The 17,599-nt window shown below is 43.8% G+C and overlaps 1 protein-coding gene across 1 annotated transcript in view; it reads right to left on the bottom strand.

Moving 5' to 3' along the window:
* Window positions 1–1,830: 1,830 nt before the first annotated feature.
* LOC106592980 (probable helicase senataxin) overlaps window positions 1,831–17,599 on the bottom strand; it is a 54,210-nt gene continuing 38,441 nt past the window's right edge. The window contains 16 exon segments of the mRNA XM_045702822.1: window positions 1,831–3,341; window positions 3,433–3,523; window positions 3,696–3,791; window positions 4,051–4,206; window positions 4,861–4,953; window positions 10,040–10,094; window positions 10,097–10,151; window positions 10,198–10,223; window positions 11,727–11,835; window positions 13,748–13,897; window positions 15,672–15,743; window positions 16,027–16,139; window positions 16,234–16,335; window positions 16,514–16,640; window positions 16,865–17,017; window positions 17,223–17,446. Of these exon segments, the coding sequence (XP_045558778.1) occupies window positions 2,607–3,341; window positions 3,433–3,523; window positions 3,696–3,791; window positions 4,051–4,206; window positions 4,861–4,953; window positions 10,040–10,094; window positions 10,097–10,151; window positions 10,198–10,223; window positions 11,727–11,835; window positions 13,748–13,897; window positions 15,672–15,743; window positions 16,027–16,139; window positions 16,234–16,335; window positions 16,514–16,640; window positions 16,865–17,017; window positions 17,223–17,446 (2,357 nt within the window). The 3' untranslated portion in view covers window positions 1,831–2,606.

The following is a 17,599-nucleotide window of genomic DNA, read 5'->3' as shown; positions in this document are numbered from 1 at the left end:
CCACAGACATGTGACTAACAGAAATTGAATAATGTGTCCCTGAACAACAGGGGGGGTCAAAATCAAAAGTAACAGTCAGTATCTGGTGTGGCCACCAGCTGCATTAAGTACTGCAGTGCATCTCCTCCTCATGGACTGCACCAGATTTGCCAGTTCTTGCTGTGAGATGTTACTCACTCTCCCATGGCAGAACACTGACATTCCTGTCTTGCAGGAAATCACGCACAGAACGAGCAGTATGGCTGGCAGCATTGTCATGCTGGAGGGTCATGTCAGGATGAGCCTGCAGGAAGGGTACCACATGAGGGAGGAGGATGTCTTCCCTGTAACGCACAGCGTTGAGATTGCCTGCAATGACAAGCTCAGTCCGATGATGCTGTGACACACCGCCCCAGACCATGACGGACCCTCCACCTCCAAATCGATCCTGCTCCAGAGTACAGGCCTCAGTGTAACGCTCATTCCTTTGACGATAAACACGAATCCGACCATCACCACTGGCGAGACAAAACTGCGACTCATCAGTGAAGAGCACTTTTTGCAAGTCCTGTCTGGTCCAGCGACGGTGGGTTTGTGCCCATAGGCGACGTTGTTGCCGGTGATGTCTGGTGAGGACCTGCCTTACAACAGGCCTACAAGCCCTCAGTCCAGCATCTCTCAGCCTATTGCGGAAAGTCTGAGCACTGATGGAGGGATTGTGCGTTCCTGGTGTAACTCGGGCAGTTGCCATCCTGTACCTGTAACGGAAGTGCGATGTTCCGATCCTGTGCAGGTGATGTTACACGTGGTCTGCCACTGCGAGGACAATCAGCTGTCTGTCCTGCCTCCCTGTAGCGCTGTCTTAGGCGTCTCACTGTACGGACGTTGCAATTTATTGCCCTGGCCACATCTGCAGTCATCTTGCCTCCTTGCAGCATGCCTAAGGCACGTTCATGCAGATGAGCAGGGAGCCTGGGCATCTTTCTCTTGGTATTTTTCAGAGTCAGTAGAAAGGCCTCTTTAGTGTCCAACGTTTTCATAACTGTGACCTTAATTGCCTACCGTCTGTAAGCTGTTAGTGTCTTAACGACCGTTCCACAGGTGCATGTTCATTAATTGTTTATGGTTCATTGAACAAGAATGGGAAACAGTGTTTAAACCCTTTACAATGAAGATCAGTGAAGGTATTTGGATTTTTACGAATTATCCTTGAAAGACAGGGTCCTGAAAAATGGACGTTTCTTTTTTTGCTGAGTTAACTTGTTTAGGGTTAAACTGGTGCCGTCTTTGGCACACAGGTCTTCTCCCAGAAACTTTTATTACATTGAAATGACGAAGAAATTATTTGAAGCTTTACCTTCTAAACACTGGACAGTATCGTGACAGGTGAAACGCAGAAGGAATAAAGCCATGTATACTTCACTGCAGTTGCTGAGAGGCACTGGAAGCCTGTACTTTGGTTGCAACATTCGAGGAGGCAGCTGGCCTGAAGTCCAACAGCGGTGAATAATACCTTCATATAACCTTGTCTCTGTCGATAAGAAAGGTAACCTAAAATACATTTTGTTGGTAGAGAGTTTTCTGTGTGTGTAAAAACAAGCTTGTGTAAATGCACAGTGTGATACAACAACAAATAAAAGTGCATCCAATACCATACAGACAAACCAGCAGAAGAAAGTGACCAGAGATGTCAAAGCTTCTCTGGGGCATAAAATGGCATTGAACTACTGTACAACATGTCTCCCTATTTAGAAATCCATCTGCCCCACATTCTCCAGAGTCCACTTAGACTATGTATGGGTCCATGTAACAAATTCTATAAAGATGCTTAATGTAACACAACCAGGCCAATTCCAATCACAAAATGTAATCTTATTTGCCTCAGTTAACCAGCATCCTGGTGCTAAACAAGGACGACACTTTAAAAGCAAAATACAACTAAAATAATTGCCTATAGTCAAATAACTATGGCTGACGAGATATACTTTTGCACTTAATATATACTTTAAGTGGAAATAGTGTGTACTTTCAATGTGAAGGTAACAGCCATTCTGTTAAGTGGGCTATACTACTAATAAATAACCAGGTATCAAACATTGAGCACCAGAGACATTAGTCTTAGCGCTTTTATGAAGCGCAGAACATTTCTATAGACATGCAGAGCGCGTAAGGAAATGAGATTAGGAAATGATAAAATTGTGAACCAAAAAAAGAAAATGAATAAAAGTCACAGGCACAGTGCAGTGCATTACCCTGGTTACATCTCTCAGTAATAAACTGGAAACACACCAGTGTTATAATACAAGGGCCCTTTCACAAAAGGCTCCGCCCCCATTGTCCAAACAAAGGGCAGTTTAATACAGAGAGGCCAGTGGCCAACCCACATACTCAAGCCATATCAGTCATTAAACAGCTTATTACAAAAACGATTAGATTTATTACAGAAATAAAATTGACTTGTAAATGATACAACAGTATCATATTACTGCTTGAGATGGTGAACAGTGATGTTTTTGACTGACTGTTCGACAACCAAACTATTCCGCGTAATCTCTTGTCCTTCCACTGTCGTTCCCTTTCCCTGAACTTATCAGAAAGTACACCAATAAAAAACAAACCAAACAGAGTCAGTGGTCAGTCCTCTCTTTCCCCCTCTTGGAGTGGGTGGGAGGGATCCATCGGGGGTCTGGGTCTCGTTTCTGGGGGTGAGTGTGTGTGTGGTGGTTGAAGGAGGTTGTAGCACTGTAGCGATTACAGTCTCTCTGTCTGGGGTCCCTCGGTGGTCTGTGTACTCCATCACCTGGGTAGGGCGCGGTGATTGGTGAACGGTGTTGCTCTCTGTCCCTCTCCCTGACAGCCCATCTCTGGTTTTGGTACCCAGTTGAGTGACGCTGATCTGGGCTGTTGCGTCCTCGTGGATCCCTCTCAGCTCGCAGATCTCTCAGGTTTTCCACCCGGGAGTCTCTGTAGCCCTCCGCTCGTGGGTCCCTGATTCCTTCAGCATGTAGATTCCAGTCTGCTCTATGCTGGGGGGCCTGGACTACCAGACGGGGGTATCTGGGCCTGTCAGCGTCATGGGGAGGGGATGCCGAGCTGGGCTGCTGGGGGGAGTCCCTGCCCTGGGCGAACAGGGCTGGCTCAGAAGAGCGGCGTAGCTGGAAGGGAGCAGGCCTGGGGGGATCAGCGGTGGGACAGGGGGCAGCAGGGGGAGGGCCTGGTTCTCCGAGGGGGTAAGACAAGCTCCTGGTCAGCTCCTGCTTGAAGATCTTCCTGGCGTCGGTCTTGAAGGTCATCTCATTTGTTGATATAATGACGTCTCGTGTAGCGGCATCCTTGATGAGCGCGCCCCAGTCTTGGTTTTCCTAGGACAGACACACAATCAACATGAGGCTGGAAAAGGAAATGCAACCAGACACAGGCCTCCATACAGATACAGGAGGAGGAGCTAATTACCTGGAGTGTCCGTAGATGGCCCAGAATGAACAGGCTAAACCTGGCCCGGGTGATGATGGTCACATTCAACCTCTGGCGATTTCCCAGGAATCTGGGGGAGGGAGGGGTTGGGGGGGAGTCCACCACAGATCAGAAACTATACCCATACCCCAGGTAAGCACAGTACTGGTAGCATGAAAGCGTTACATAAATCCAATTTGTTATATCATTACCAAGTATAGGGCCTGGTCACATGACCTTACCAGGAAAGCTTGTATACTCACCCGATGCCGCCCTGCTCGTGGCTCGCCCTGACGCAGGAGACAATGACACAGTCCATCTCTCGGCCCTGGAAGCCTTCCACAGTGTCAACGTCCACCCTGGAACACAATTTCTCTTTTGGTCTTTCTAGAGTCCCTTCACACTGCTAGCGTGGGAAAAACTACAGCAGAAAGGAAGCCATTTCTTTTTGCTCTAATGATTCTGCCAGCTAGAACTGCTGAAATGGCTTCCTTTTCTGGCAAATGGTTTCTTTTTACACCAGCAGTGCGAACGGACCCTTCGTGCCATCGGAGCATATCCCTGGCAATCTACTAACCCCAATGAGAATGCGCATTTATGGTGCAGCACTTGACTCACGTGAGGTTCTTGTTGACCACCTTGGCCAACTCGCGGCTGATGCGGTCCTTCTGGGCATTGTAGGGCGTGATGACCCCCACCTTGACCTGATGCTTCTCAGCTATCAGCCTCAGCAGGAACACGACTAGCTGCACCTCTTTCAGGTTGCTGAACGACCTGGTGACCAGCCAGACGGCAATCGAACAGTCATTCAACATGTATTCAGTCACAAGCACTTTTTCGCAATGTCATGCATGTCATTAAAGGGATTGTTCAGCAAGAGGTTGGGAATTGGAACAAAATCAAAGTGTGGATTGCAGTCACTCCCTGTCCCTAGGCCAGGTGTATTCAACTCCTACCCTACGAGATCCGGAGCCTGCTGGTTTTCTGTTCTACCTGATCATGAATTGCACCCACTTGGTATGCCAGGTCTAAATAGGTCTCTGATTACAGGGAAACAATGAAAACAAGCAGTGGAACTGGCTTCAAAGTCCAGAGTTGAGTTTGAAGGCCCAAGATCAGATGTGTCAAACTCATTCCACGGAGGGCCGAGTGTCTGGGTTTTCGCTCCTCCTTTGTACTCGATTAATTAAGGTCACCAATTAGTTAAGGAACTCCACACACCTGGTCGTCTAGGGCTTAATTGAAAGGAAAAACTAAACACACTCGGCCCTCCATGGAATGATTTTTACACGTGCCCTAGAATGTTGTGGAGATAAGAAACCAAATGTCTAAATCATGTAAAGGTCACTGAACTATCCCTTTAACATGAGGCCTACAGTAGAATAAAATAAGAGAAGTCATAGGACCGTGATCCAGAGCATTTCTTACGCTCCCTCCTTGACCTCCTGACCGTCGGTCACGTCAAACACACGGTAGGGCTGGAGAGGCCAGCCAAAGTTCCCCCTCCTCTCTGCAGTTTCACTGAAGACAGGAACACACACACACACACACACAAACGATAGCCTAGTGGTTAAAGGCAGTTAACCCACTGTTCCCCGGTAGGCCGTCATTATAAATAAGAATTTGTTAACCGACTTGCCTAGTTAAATCAAGGATAAATAAAAAATATTGTTTAACATGCAATGTAAAACACTTAAAATGGAGAATTCCCGCGATTCACTTCCTAATTTCTTGTTGTGCAGTATCAGGGCATGCAAAGGACATTAAAAGCGCAAAGACCCAAATACATCCTTTTAGAAACTGACATGCTCTCAGTATAGCGATATACAGTACCAGTCAAAAGTTGACACCTACTCATTCCAGGGTTAATTTTTTTTTACTCTTTTCTACATTGTAGAATAATAGTGAAGACATCAAAACTATGAAATAACACATATGGAATGCAGTAACAAAAAAAAGTGTTAAACAAAACGTGTTTAATATTTGCGAGTCTTCCAAGTAGCCACCCTTTGCCTTGACAGCTTTGCACACTTGGCATTCTCTCAACCAGCTTCATGAGGTAATCACCTGGAATGCATTTAAATTAACAGGTGTGCCTTGTTAAAAAGTTAATTTGTGGAATTTCTTTCCTTCTTTTTGCGTTTGAGACAATCAGTTGTGTTGTAACAAGGTAGGGGTGGTATACAGAAGATAGCCCTATTTGGTAAAATACCAATATTAATGGCAAGAACAGTTTAAATTAGCAAAGCGAAACGACAGTCCATCATTACTTTAAGACATGGTCAGTTAATGCGGAAAATTTCAAGAACTTTGAAATACAAATAAAGAAAAGCCCTTGAAATGAGTAGGTGTCCAAACTTTTGACATGTACTGTAGGTCATTCTGAACTTTCTCCGCAACATAATCAATGTTCCTCTAAGCTGCGCCCAGTCGTGCAATAGCCCCGACACTGCCGCGCAGCTCCCTGGGACTGCTGCGCATTACAAATATCAGCCCACGGAAAGCAGCACGAGATTGAACTTCGACGTAACTCTTTAAAGTTCTCCCTGTTAACACGATCAACGTTTTCCTTTACTGTGGCAATTTTGATCGAATCAACACAATATCAAATCAAATGTTATTTGTCACATGCGCCAAAATAGACCTTACAGTGAAATGCTTACTTACAAGCCCTTAACCAACAATGCAGTTAAGAAAATAACAAAAAAAATGATAATTTAAGAGCAGCAGTAAAATAACAATAGCGAGGCTATATACAGGGGGTACCGGTTAGTCGAGGTAATATGTACACTACCATTCAAAAGTTGGGCTCACTTAGAAATGTTCTTGTTTTTCCAAAGAAAAGCACATTTGTTTCCATTAAAATATCAAATTGATCAGAAATACAGTGAAGACATTGTTAATGTTGTAAATGACTATTGTAGCTGGAAACGGCAGTTTATTATTGGAATATCTACATAAGCGTACAGAGGCCCATTATCAGCAACCATCACGTCTGTGTTCCAATGGCACGTTGTGTTAACTAATCCAAGTTGATCATTTTAAAAAGGCTAATTGAGCGTTAGAAAACCCTTTTGCAATTATGTTAGCACAGCTGAAAACTGCTAGGGTTTCTGGGATAATGGTGTGAGCCATGGCCAGCCTTTCAAAGCACTTCATGGCTACAGACGTGAGTGCTACGGGTCGGTAGTCATTTAGGCAGGTTACCTTAGTGTTCTTGGGCACAGGGACTATGGTGGTCTGCTTGATACATGTTGGTATTACAGACTCGGACAGGGAGAGGTTGAAAATGTCAGTGAAGACACTTGCCAGTTGGTCAGAGCATGCTAGGAGTACACGTCCTGGTAATCGGTCTGGCCCTGCGGCCTTGTGAATGTTGACCTGTTTAAAGGTCTTACATCAGCTGCGGAGAGCGTGATCACAGTCGTGCGGAACAGCTCATGCTCTCATGCATGTTTCAGTGTTTCTTGCCTCAAAGTGAGCATAGAAGTTATTTAGCTCGTCTGGTAGACTCGGGTCACTGGGCAGTTCACAGCTGTGCTTCCCTTTGTAGTCTAATAGTTTGCAAGCACTGCCACATCCGACGAGCGTTGGAGACGGTGTAGTACGATTCGATCTTAGTCCTGTATTGACGCTTTGCCTGTTTGATGGTTCGGAGGAGGGCATAGCGGGATTTCTTATAAGCTTCCGGGTTAGAGTCCCGCTCCTTGAAAGCGGCAGCTCCACCATTTAGCTCAGTGAGGATGTTGCCTGTAATCCATGGCTTCTGGTTGGGGTAGATATGTAATATTAGCCACTTTCAAAGCAACATAGCGAAATAAAACGAACTACGCAAGAGATTTTGTTGTAGGCAGAATTCAGAGTAGGATTCTATTGCGATAGCTGCATTCAAAGCCATAGCTGCATGTAGCCACATGTGCACATTTTGTTCATATCTTTTGCTAGTTAGTGAGTTACTATCCCAGTTATAGATCATTTGTACGCAGCAATAGGGGAGTGATTGCTTCCTACAAAAGCTCTTCGACAAGCAAGTCAGGTAAAGAACATTTTTGTCTTGAAGGGGCAGTGTTGTATTTTGAGACAGGCTTGAAAAAGCCAAGTAGCCAATAGGCAGAGGGTAGCATAATTTGTCTGATTCTCTGTAATAAGGCTATTGGAATAATAATGCATTTATTTTGTTAAGTGGTTTCTTGCATCAAACAACATTCAGTCACCTTGTCTGAAGGACAAGTGGATAAACAGGTAAACGTCAAGCCCTGTTTGTCTTTCAAAACTCTCATAGAATGTAGGCCTACATTGAACACCACACATTGGCTGCTACTGTAGGCTGAATGATAGCTGTTCTATAACCATATTAAAATGTTATGGGATGGATATTCTCCATTGTTTTTGATGATAGGCCACTCTGGTAGGCCTACATTATGATCAAATAGCCACAGTAGCCTACTTGGCCACTTAAAACTAACTAAAAGCAGGTACAGCCTCAGTGTTCACAGTAAAAGCGCTGGACGTTACACAGAATTTTCACAACATTCAAGTTCGCTCTCAGCCGACCTGAAATTTGCTAAGTGCTTTAAAACAAATTGAGGGAACATTGGTTATAGTCCATTTTGTCGGTTTCCCTCACACAGCTGTGCAGGCTGAGGCTGTCTCTAGAGTAAACAGACACAGCCCGTGCAACACTGTTGGTAGAAGTGGAATATAACATTGCGGAAAAAGTTTGGGAAAAACAATTACAGTGCCTTGCAAAAGTATTCATCCAATTGGTGTTTTTCCTATTTTGCTGCATTACAACCTGTAATTTAAATTGATTTTTACTTGGATTTCATCTAATGGACATACACAAAATAGCCCAAATTGGTGAAGTGTAAAAATAAATGTGTTTAAAAAAAATAAATAAAAAAGCAAAGTGGTGACGCATATGTATTCACCCCCTTTGCTATGAAGCCCGAAATAAGATCTGGTGCAACCAATTACCTTCAGAAGTCACATAATTAGTTAAATAAAGTCCACCTGTGTGCAATCAAAGTGTCACATGATCTGTCACGTGATCTCAGTATATACACACACACGTTCTGAAAGGCCCCAGAGACTGCAACACCACTAAGCAAGGGGCACCACCAAGCAAGCGGCACTATGAAGACCAAGGAACTCTCCAAACAGATCAGGGACAAAGTTGTGGAGAAGTACATGGAAAGAATATGGCACCACAACAAACCTGCCAAGAGAGGGCCGCCCACCAAAACTCACAGACCAGGGAAGGAGGGCATTAATCAGAGATGCAACAAAGAGACCAAAGATAACACTGAAGGAGCTGCAAAGCGCCACAGCGGAGATCTGAGGATCTGTCCATAGGACCACTTTAAGCCGTACACTCCACAGAGCTGGGCTTTACGGAAGAGTGGCCTGAAAAAAACAAGTAAACACAGATGACTAAAATTGAGCTTTTTGGCCATCAAAGAAAACGCTACGTCTGGCGCAAACCCAACACCTCTCATCACCCAAGAACAGCATCCCACAGCGAAGCACGGTGGTGGCAGCATCATGCTGTGGGGATGTTATCCATCAGTAGGGACTGGGAAACTGGTCAGAATTGAAGGAATGATGGATGGCGCTAAATACTGGGAAATTCCTAAGGGAAACCTGTTTCAGTCTTCCCGAGACTGGGACGGAGGTTCACCTTCCAGCAGGACAATGACCCTAAGCATACTGCTAAAGCAACACTTGAGTGGTTTAAGGGGACACATTTAAATGTCTTGGAATGGCCTAGTCAAAGCCCAGACCTCAATTCAATTGAGAATCTGTGGTATGACTTAAAGATTGCTGTACACCAGCGGAACCCATCCAACTTGAAGGAGCTGGAGCAGTTTTGCCTTGAAGAATGGACAAAAGTCCCAGTGGCTAGATGTGCCAAGCTTAGAGAGACATACCCCAAGGGACTTGCAGCTGTAATTGCTGCAAAAGGTGGCTCTACAAAGTATTGACTTTGAGGGGGGTTGATTAGTTATGCACGCTCAAGGTCTGTTTTTCTGTCTTATTTCTTGTTTGTTTCACAATAAAAAATATTTTGCATCTTCAAAGTGGTAGGCATGTTGAGTAAATCAAATGATACAAAAAAATCTAATTTAATTTCAGGTTGTAAGGCAACAAAATAGGAAAAATGCCAAGGGGGTGAATACTTTCACAAGCCACTATACGTGTACAATATTAAAGACCTACATCACCATACTGAGTGTGTCAGTTTCAAAAATGTATTTTGCATGCCCTGATACTGCACAACGACTAAGTGAATTGCGGCTGGGGTAAGTTTCTCAAAAACAAGACAAAACTAGAAATAAAATAAAAAGTGTCTGGAAACTTCCATAACATTAACATAAAAAAAAACGAGATGTACTTCAGAAATAGGAACAGTCGCCATTAATAATGCAGCACTGTGTACACCACTACACTCAAACAAATTGTTTTCAATGACAGGTGCATTACATTGTAATTAAATATTTGCTCACACTCTCTCCAGCTTTAGGAACATGAAAACAATAACTAGACCATTCATTCCTACTGAATCAAGTCCGTGTGTTTTAAAGGCGGGGGCAGGGAGGGAACCTACCTGTCAGTTTTAAGGGCCTTGCGGTAGATGTGCTTGGAGGGGAACTCGCAGATTTCGGGTGCATGCGGTACTGGCAGCTAAGGAAGACCACAGGGCTGGGCTTCTTGTTCTCCTTACAGTAGTGATCCAGGTTATTCACCAGCCGAGCCATCAAGGACTGGCCGTACTTCAACTCCTTCGCTTTCTGACAGAAGAAAAATCATACATTTAAATGGAACACTTAATCTACCTAACACTAAACCTTTTAATGTACAGTACCAGTCAAAAGTTTAGACACACCTACTCATAGGGGGTTTCTTTATTTTTACTATTTTCTACATTGTAGAATAATAGTAAAGACATCAAAACTACAAAATAACACATATGGAATTGTGCAATAACCAGAAGTGTTCAATCAAAATATATTTGATATTCTTCAAATTAGCCACCCTTTGCCTTGATGATAGCTCAGCACACTCTTGGTCTTCTCTCAACCAGGTTCATAAGGTAGTCACCTGGAATGCATTTCAATTAACAGGTGTGCCTTGTTAAAAGTTAATTTGTGGAATTTCTTTCCTTCATAATGCACTTGAGCCAATCAGTTGTGTTGTGACAAGGTAGGGGTGGTATACAGAAGATAGGGCTATTTGGTAAAAGACCCAGTCCATAATATGGTAAGAACAGCTCAAATAATCAAAGAGAAATGACATTCCATCATCACTTTAAGAGATGAGGGTCAGTCAACGCGGACAATTTCCGAAATGTTGCAAGTTTAAGCGCACTTGCAAAAACCATCAAGCACTATGATGAAACTGGCTCTCATGAGGACCGCCACAGGAAAAGAAGACCCAGAGTTACTTCTGCTGCAGAAGAATGAGTTCATTAAAGTTACCAGCCTCAGAAATTGCAGACCAAATAAATGCTTCAGAGTTCAAGTAACAATCATCAACTGTTCAGAGGAGACTGCGAGAGTATAGAAAGAAAATCACTATTTGACCAAGAAGGAGAGTGATGGAGTGCTGCATCAGATGACCTGGCCTCAATCCAATTCAGATGGTTTGGGTTGAGTTGGACCGCAGAATGAAGGTAAAGCAGCCAACAGGTGCTCAGCATGTGGGAACTCCTTCAAGACTGTTGGAAAAGCATTCCAGGTGACTACCTCATGAAGCTGGCTGAGAGAAAGCAAAGCTGTCAAGGAAAAGGGTGGTTACATTGAAGAACCGCAAAATGAAATATATTTTGATTTGTTTAACACTTTTTGGTTACTACATGATTCCATGTGTTATTTCATAGTTTTGATGTCGTCACTATTTTTCTACGATGTAGAAAATAGTAAACATTTTTTTAAAAACCTTGAATGAGTAGGTGTCCAAACTTTTGACTGGTATTGTATATCTATAGGGGGAGAGGGGAACACAATGAAAATACACAGTTACGGTTTCATCGTCAGTCAGAATCATTGACCTGAGAAGTGCTGAAAGACTCACATGAGTAAGAATAGGGGCGGCAGGTAGCCTAGTGGTCAGTGTTGGGCCAGTAAACACTGACATAGTAAAAATCTGTCCTTCTGCCCCGGAACAAGGCAGTTAACCCACTGTACCCCAGTAGGCCGTCATTGTAAATAAGAATTTGTTCTAAACTGACTTCCCAAGTTAAATAAAAATCTTTTGCAGGTGTATTTTCAGGTAATGACAGTGAGCTGCAGTACCTGGGAGATAACCGTAGGGGGGCAGCTGATGGGGGTCTCCCACCAGGATGAGGGCGTTACACTGGTAGAGCATAGGGATGAGAGTCTCCGTCTCGGTGGCCTGCCCTGCCTGCACCACACAAAAAGATGTTGGGGAGAAAAAAATGCTCTTGGTTTCTCACATTCATACTGAGGCAGTGTGAAGGTGTTTTCACATACAGTGCAGTCGAAAAATATTCAGACCCCTTGACTTTTCCCACATTGTTACATTACAGCCTTATTCTAAAATTGATTGGAAGTGTTTTTTCCCCCCTCAATCTACACACAATAATGACAATGCAAACACAGGTAGGTTTGTTGAAAATTTATTAAATTATAAACTGAAATATCACATTTACATAAGTATTCAGACCCTTTACTCAGTACTTTGTTAAAAGCACCTTTGGCAGCAATTGCAGCCTAGTATTCTTGGGTATGACGCTACAAGCATGGCACACCTGTATTTGGAGAGTTTCTCCCATTCTTCTCCGCAGATCCACTCAAGCTCTGTCAGGTTGCATGTGAAGGGTCTGCACAGCTATTTTCATTGCCCCTCCTGAGATATTGGATCGGGTTCAAGTCCGGGATCTGGCTGGGCCACTCAAGGACATTCAGAGACTTGTCCCGAAGCCAATCCTGCGTTGTCTTGGCTGTGTGCTTAGGGTCGTTGTCCTGTTGGAAGGTGAACCTTTGCCCCAGACTGAGGTCCTGAGCACTCTGGATCAGGTTTTTATTAAGGATCTCTGTACTTTTCTCTGGTCATCTTTCCCGCGATCCTGACTAGTCTCCCAGTCCCTGCCGCCGAAAAACATCCCCACAGCATGATGTTTCCTCCAGACGTGACACTTGGCATTCAGGCCAAAGACCACAATCTTGGCTTCTTCAGACCAGAGAATGTTTCTCATGGTCTGAGATTCGGGTTCTCGGTCACCTCCCTGACTAAGGCCCTTCTCCCCCGACTGCACAGTTGGGCTGGGCTGCCAGCTCTAGGAAGAGTCTTGGTGGTTCCAAACTTCTTCCAGGTAAGAATGATGGAGGCCATTGTGTTCTTGGGGACCATCAATGCTGCAGAAATTTTTAGGTACCCTTCCCCAGATCTGTGCATCGACACAATCCTGTCTCGGAGCTCTACAGACAATTCCTTCGACCTCATGGCTTGGTTTATGCTCTGACATGCACTGTCATCTGTTGGACCTTATATAGACAGTTGTTTGCCTTTCCAAATCATGTCCAATCAATTGAATTTACCACAAGTGGACTCCAAGTTGTAGAAACATCAAGGACGATCAATGGAAACAGGATGCACCTAAACTCAATTTCAAATCTCATAGCAAAGGGTCTGAATACTTATGTAAATAAGGGATTTTTATTATTTTTAATACATTAGCAAATATTTCTACAAACCTGTTTTCGCTTTTTCATTAGGGGATATTGTGTGTAGATTGAGGAACATTCTTATTTCATTCATTTTAGAATAAGGCTGAAAACATAAAATGTGGAAAAGTCAAGGGTTCTGAATAATTTCTGAATGTTCTGTACCTACTTACATTTTGGAAGCTGAATGACAGCATTTAGTTAAAAGATAACGAAGTTTAATCAAGAACATTTACATGTAAATATTATTGGTAACATGATAAAAGAGTAACTACAGATTAAATTATGCTGACATTGAAAATTATACTACCAAAGGCTACTGCCCCTTTAAGAGCGAGAAATGATTTTGTGCCTCGTGTTATTCAAACCCCATAACCAGATAAAGACTATGAAGTTCTTTTGTAGCCTCCACACATATTTTGGCATCTCTGTGTGCGAGTCCTTGACAATCGCTAATCAATGTCCAAAAACGGCACAAATTATTTTCTGCTTCGCATTTGTGGCACCCATGTGAGTTATGGGTGCTGCAGCAGCCTAGTGTGCTTGCACACCGTGAGTCTCCAGGACCACTTTGGTAGATGGAACAACTATTGAAATGCAGCCAAATTATAGGAGCTCCAAATTCTGACCTCGTCCACAATGACGCAGCTAAAGGGCTTGTGTCCCAGGCGCCGGAACGCCGACTCCAGGACGGTGCTGCCGCTGGTGCTCAAGGTGCAGCAGACCACATGGGCATCCTGCAGTACCTGGGCCTGGGTCTCCTGCTTCCTACTGCGAGACTGATAGTGGGAGGAAGAAGAGAAAAAAGGTAGAGAACGAGTTCGACAGAAAGAGGGAAGACAAAGCATGAGGGTTATGAGAGAAATAAGCATTTCTAATTAGAAGTCTTTCCCATCAAAGCAGTTTTTTTTCCCTTTCTTTAATCCATCCTGAATAATAACTCATCTAATGAGCCCTTATACACATGACAACGTTGCTAAAAACATCCATGTACACTACCGGTCATATTTAGAACACCTACTCATTCAAGGGTTTTTCTTTATTTTTACTATTTTCTACATTGTAGAATAATAGTGAAGACATGAAAACTATGAAATAAAACACACGGAATCATGTAGGAAGCAAAAAAAAAATCAAAATATATTTTTTTAGATGAATCTTCAAAGTAGCCACCCTTTGCCTTGATGACAGCTTTACACACTCTTGGCATTCTCTCAACCAGTTTCACCTGGAATGCTTTTCCAACAGTCTTGAAGGAGTTCCCACATATGCTGAGCACTTGGCTGCTTTTCGTTCACTGCGGACCGACTCATCCCAAACCATGTCAATTTTGCTGAGGTTGGGGGATTGTGGAGGCCAGGCCATCTGACGCATCACTCCATCACTCTCCTTGGTCAAATAGCCCTTACACAGCCTGGAGGTGTGTTGGGTCCTTGTCCTGTTGAAAAACAAAACGATAGTCCCACTAAGCGCAAACCAGATGGGATGGCTTATTGCTTCAGAATGCTGTGGTAGCCATGCTGGTTAAGTGTGCCATTGAATTCGAAATAAAATCACAGACAGTGTCACCAGCAAAGCACACCCACACCTCCTCCATGCTTTACAGTGGGAAATACACACGCGGAGACCAACCATTCACCCACACCGCATCTCACAAAGACACGGCAGTTGGAACCAATAATCTCCAATTTGGACTCTAGACCAAAGGACAAATTCCCACCGGTCTAATGTCCACGGCACGTGTTTCTTGGCCCAAGCAAGTCTCTTCTTATTGGTGTCCTCCAATTGTGGTTTCTCTGCAGCAATTCGACCATGAAGGCCTGATTCACGCAGTCTCCTCTGAACAGTTGATGTTGAAATGTATCTGTTACTTGAACTCTGAAGCATTTATTTAACCTGCAATTTCTAAGGCTGGTAACTCTAATGAACTTATCCTCTGCGGCAAAGGAACTCCGGGTCTTCCTTTCCTGTAGCGGTCCTCATGAGAGCCAGTTTCATCATAGCGCTTGATGGTTTCTGCAACTTCCCTTGAAGAAACTTTCAAAGTTCTTGAAATTTTCCACATTGATTGACCTTCATGTCTTAAAGGACTGTCATTCAACTTTGCTTATTTGAGATGTTCCTTCCATAATATGGACTTGGTCTTTTACCAAATCGGACTATCTTCTGTATACCCCCCACCTTGTCACAACACAACTGATTGGCTCAAACGCATTAAGGAAAGAAATTCCACAAATTAACTTTTAACAAGACACACCTGCTAATTGAAATGCATTCTAGGTGACTACCTCATGAATCTGGTTCAGAATGCCAAGAGCGTGCAAAGCTGTCATCAAGGCAAAGGGTGGCTATTTGAAGAAACTCAAATATATTTTGATTTAACACTTTTTTGGTTAGTACATGATTCCATATGTGTTATTTCATAGTGTTGATGTCTTCACTATCATTCTACAATGTAGAAAATCGTAAACAAAGAAAAACCCTTGAATGAGTAGGTGTTCTAAGTCTTTTGACATGTAGTGTATATAATGGTCATGTGATTGAGTGCCTTACTTGTTTGAGTTGGTAGCTGAGTGTCTGTCTCTCTTGGAGCAGTCTGGACTTCTGCGCTGCCAGCTCATGGTACTACACACCAGCCAATGGAAGACGCAGGAAGAGAGAAATCATGAAAAGCAGAAAAATGTATAAACATGCCATTCCATCATATTTTTAAAGGAAAAGACAGGGGAGATTGAAAGAGGGTGAGTCAAAGGGCGGTGGGCTGGATTCGAACCCATGTCGACTGTAAACGCGTCTGAACAGAGGCCCATAATTAAAGTAAGAGCCCACAGCGTAGAACAGGAGATTTGGGTAACTGTAGGTGTGGCCAGCCTTCTGGCAACCTCTGCTGGGGGAAGCATGCATGTACCATTTCCTCTTTCTTTTGCAGTTTTTGCAACATCTTGGAGATCTTGTCTATGCTCTCGTCCAGCTGCGCTCTGCGCCGGTGGATGTCTGAGTCCTGTGACATCAGTGCCTTTTCTGCAGGTGAAAAGGGACAAAACGTGTTTTTTTATTGAGGTGATTTGAGGAAGGTGCGTGCATACTTGTGCCCGCGCACACTCTCCAGACTCACGTGTTTTGTTTTTCACCTGACTGTCCAGGCTAAAAGGTTTTAAATTCTTGGAGATGGTCCTTTCGTTCCCAAGCCTCACCAGATTGATGTCCCCACAGTTACCTTTAAGAAAGCCATCCAGGACAATGTCAACTTCACCATATCAGTTCCGTGAAACAATCATTTGTAGTTGAATTGCCTTGTACATTTTTACCCATTTCATTTTTCCAAATAGGCATATTTCATTCTTCTATTCACAGTTCACCAATTCATGAGGATTTCCATAGTTGAGGTAGCGTACCCCTGATGTTCTTGCACTTCTCCTTGAAGACCAGGATAATCTTCTTCATCAGGTTGTCGATGGCGGCGTTGGACGGGGCACACAGGAGGACCCTCATGCGGCGGGGTTTAGCCATGCTCTGTACTCCCTGGAGATGGTTATGAGAATGAGGGGAACACAGCGAATTATATGCAAGTTAGAATTTCACAATGCCTTTAAGCCAAGGTTGTTCAATAGGAAGGAAAAAGAAACACTAAAGAACACTAGAGCAAAAGAAAAGTTCATTTTTGAAAATGTCTCCTTGTGTCTAATGACCTTAGCCCAGGGTTGAACAACAAAACACAGTGTCCAGAAACAAGGCAAACGGCGTACCTCAGAGAACAGCTTTTGCAGCAGGCCCACGATGGTTTTGCTCTTTCCCGTTCCTGGGGGTCCGTGTATAAGGCAGATTTTTGGGGTGAGTTGCTGGTTCCTGATGACGGACAAACCGGTTCTCACCGCCCTCACCTGGTCTAGGTTGTAATCCTGGGCCAAACACATCATACAGACATACTGTTTACAAGGCCATTTTTACACATGTAAGGGCAACCTCAAATTAAACAAAAACAATTAGTCATGTCAGACTTAAAAGTAGTCACAAATCCTCAGTACTTGGTTATCCAATAGTTCCACAAAGGAATAACTTCCCTTTTAAAACCCCCAAACACTCCCTACTCAAAAGGTTTCTTACAGGCAGGTTGAGGCTGGGGATGACCTCCGGGCCAGGTTGGAAGTAGGAGACCTGTGGGGCCAGGAGGGGCTTGAGCATAGAGCTGCCATTGAGCAGACAGATTGCCTTGAACTCCCTCAAGGTGCTGACCAGGGAGCCCACCACATCACAGCGCACTGCCTGCTTGTTCGCCAACGTCACATTGCCCAGGGTCTTTATCATCAGGTTCAGAGTTGGGCACTGGCCTGAAGGGCAGCAGAGAAATACATCACATCCAGCATTAGACAAAGTACATTTAAAATGAAACCAACACTAAAACAATACACTATTGTATTACAAGTAATGCAATATAGTAAAATAATACAATGCATACTTAAGCAATAAGGCCCGAGGGGGTG

The sequence above is a fragment of the Salmo salar genome, chromosome ssa01 (assembly GCF_905237065.1).
Source record: "Salmo salar chromosome ssa01, Ssal_v3.1, whole genome shotgun sequence".
Lineage (NCBI taxonomy): Eukaryota > Metazoa > Chordata > Actinopteri > Salmoniformes > Salmonidae > Salmo > Salmo salar.
This window is presented reverse-complemented; position numbering and strand designations above follow the sequence as displayed.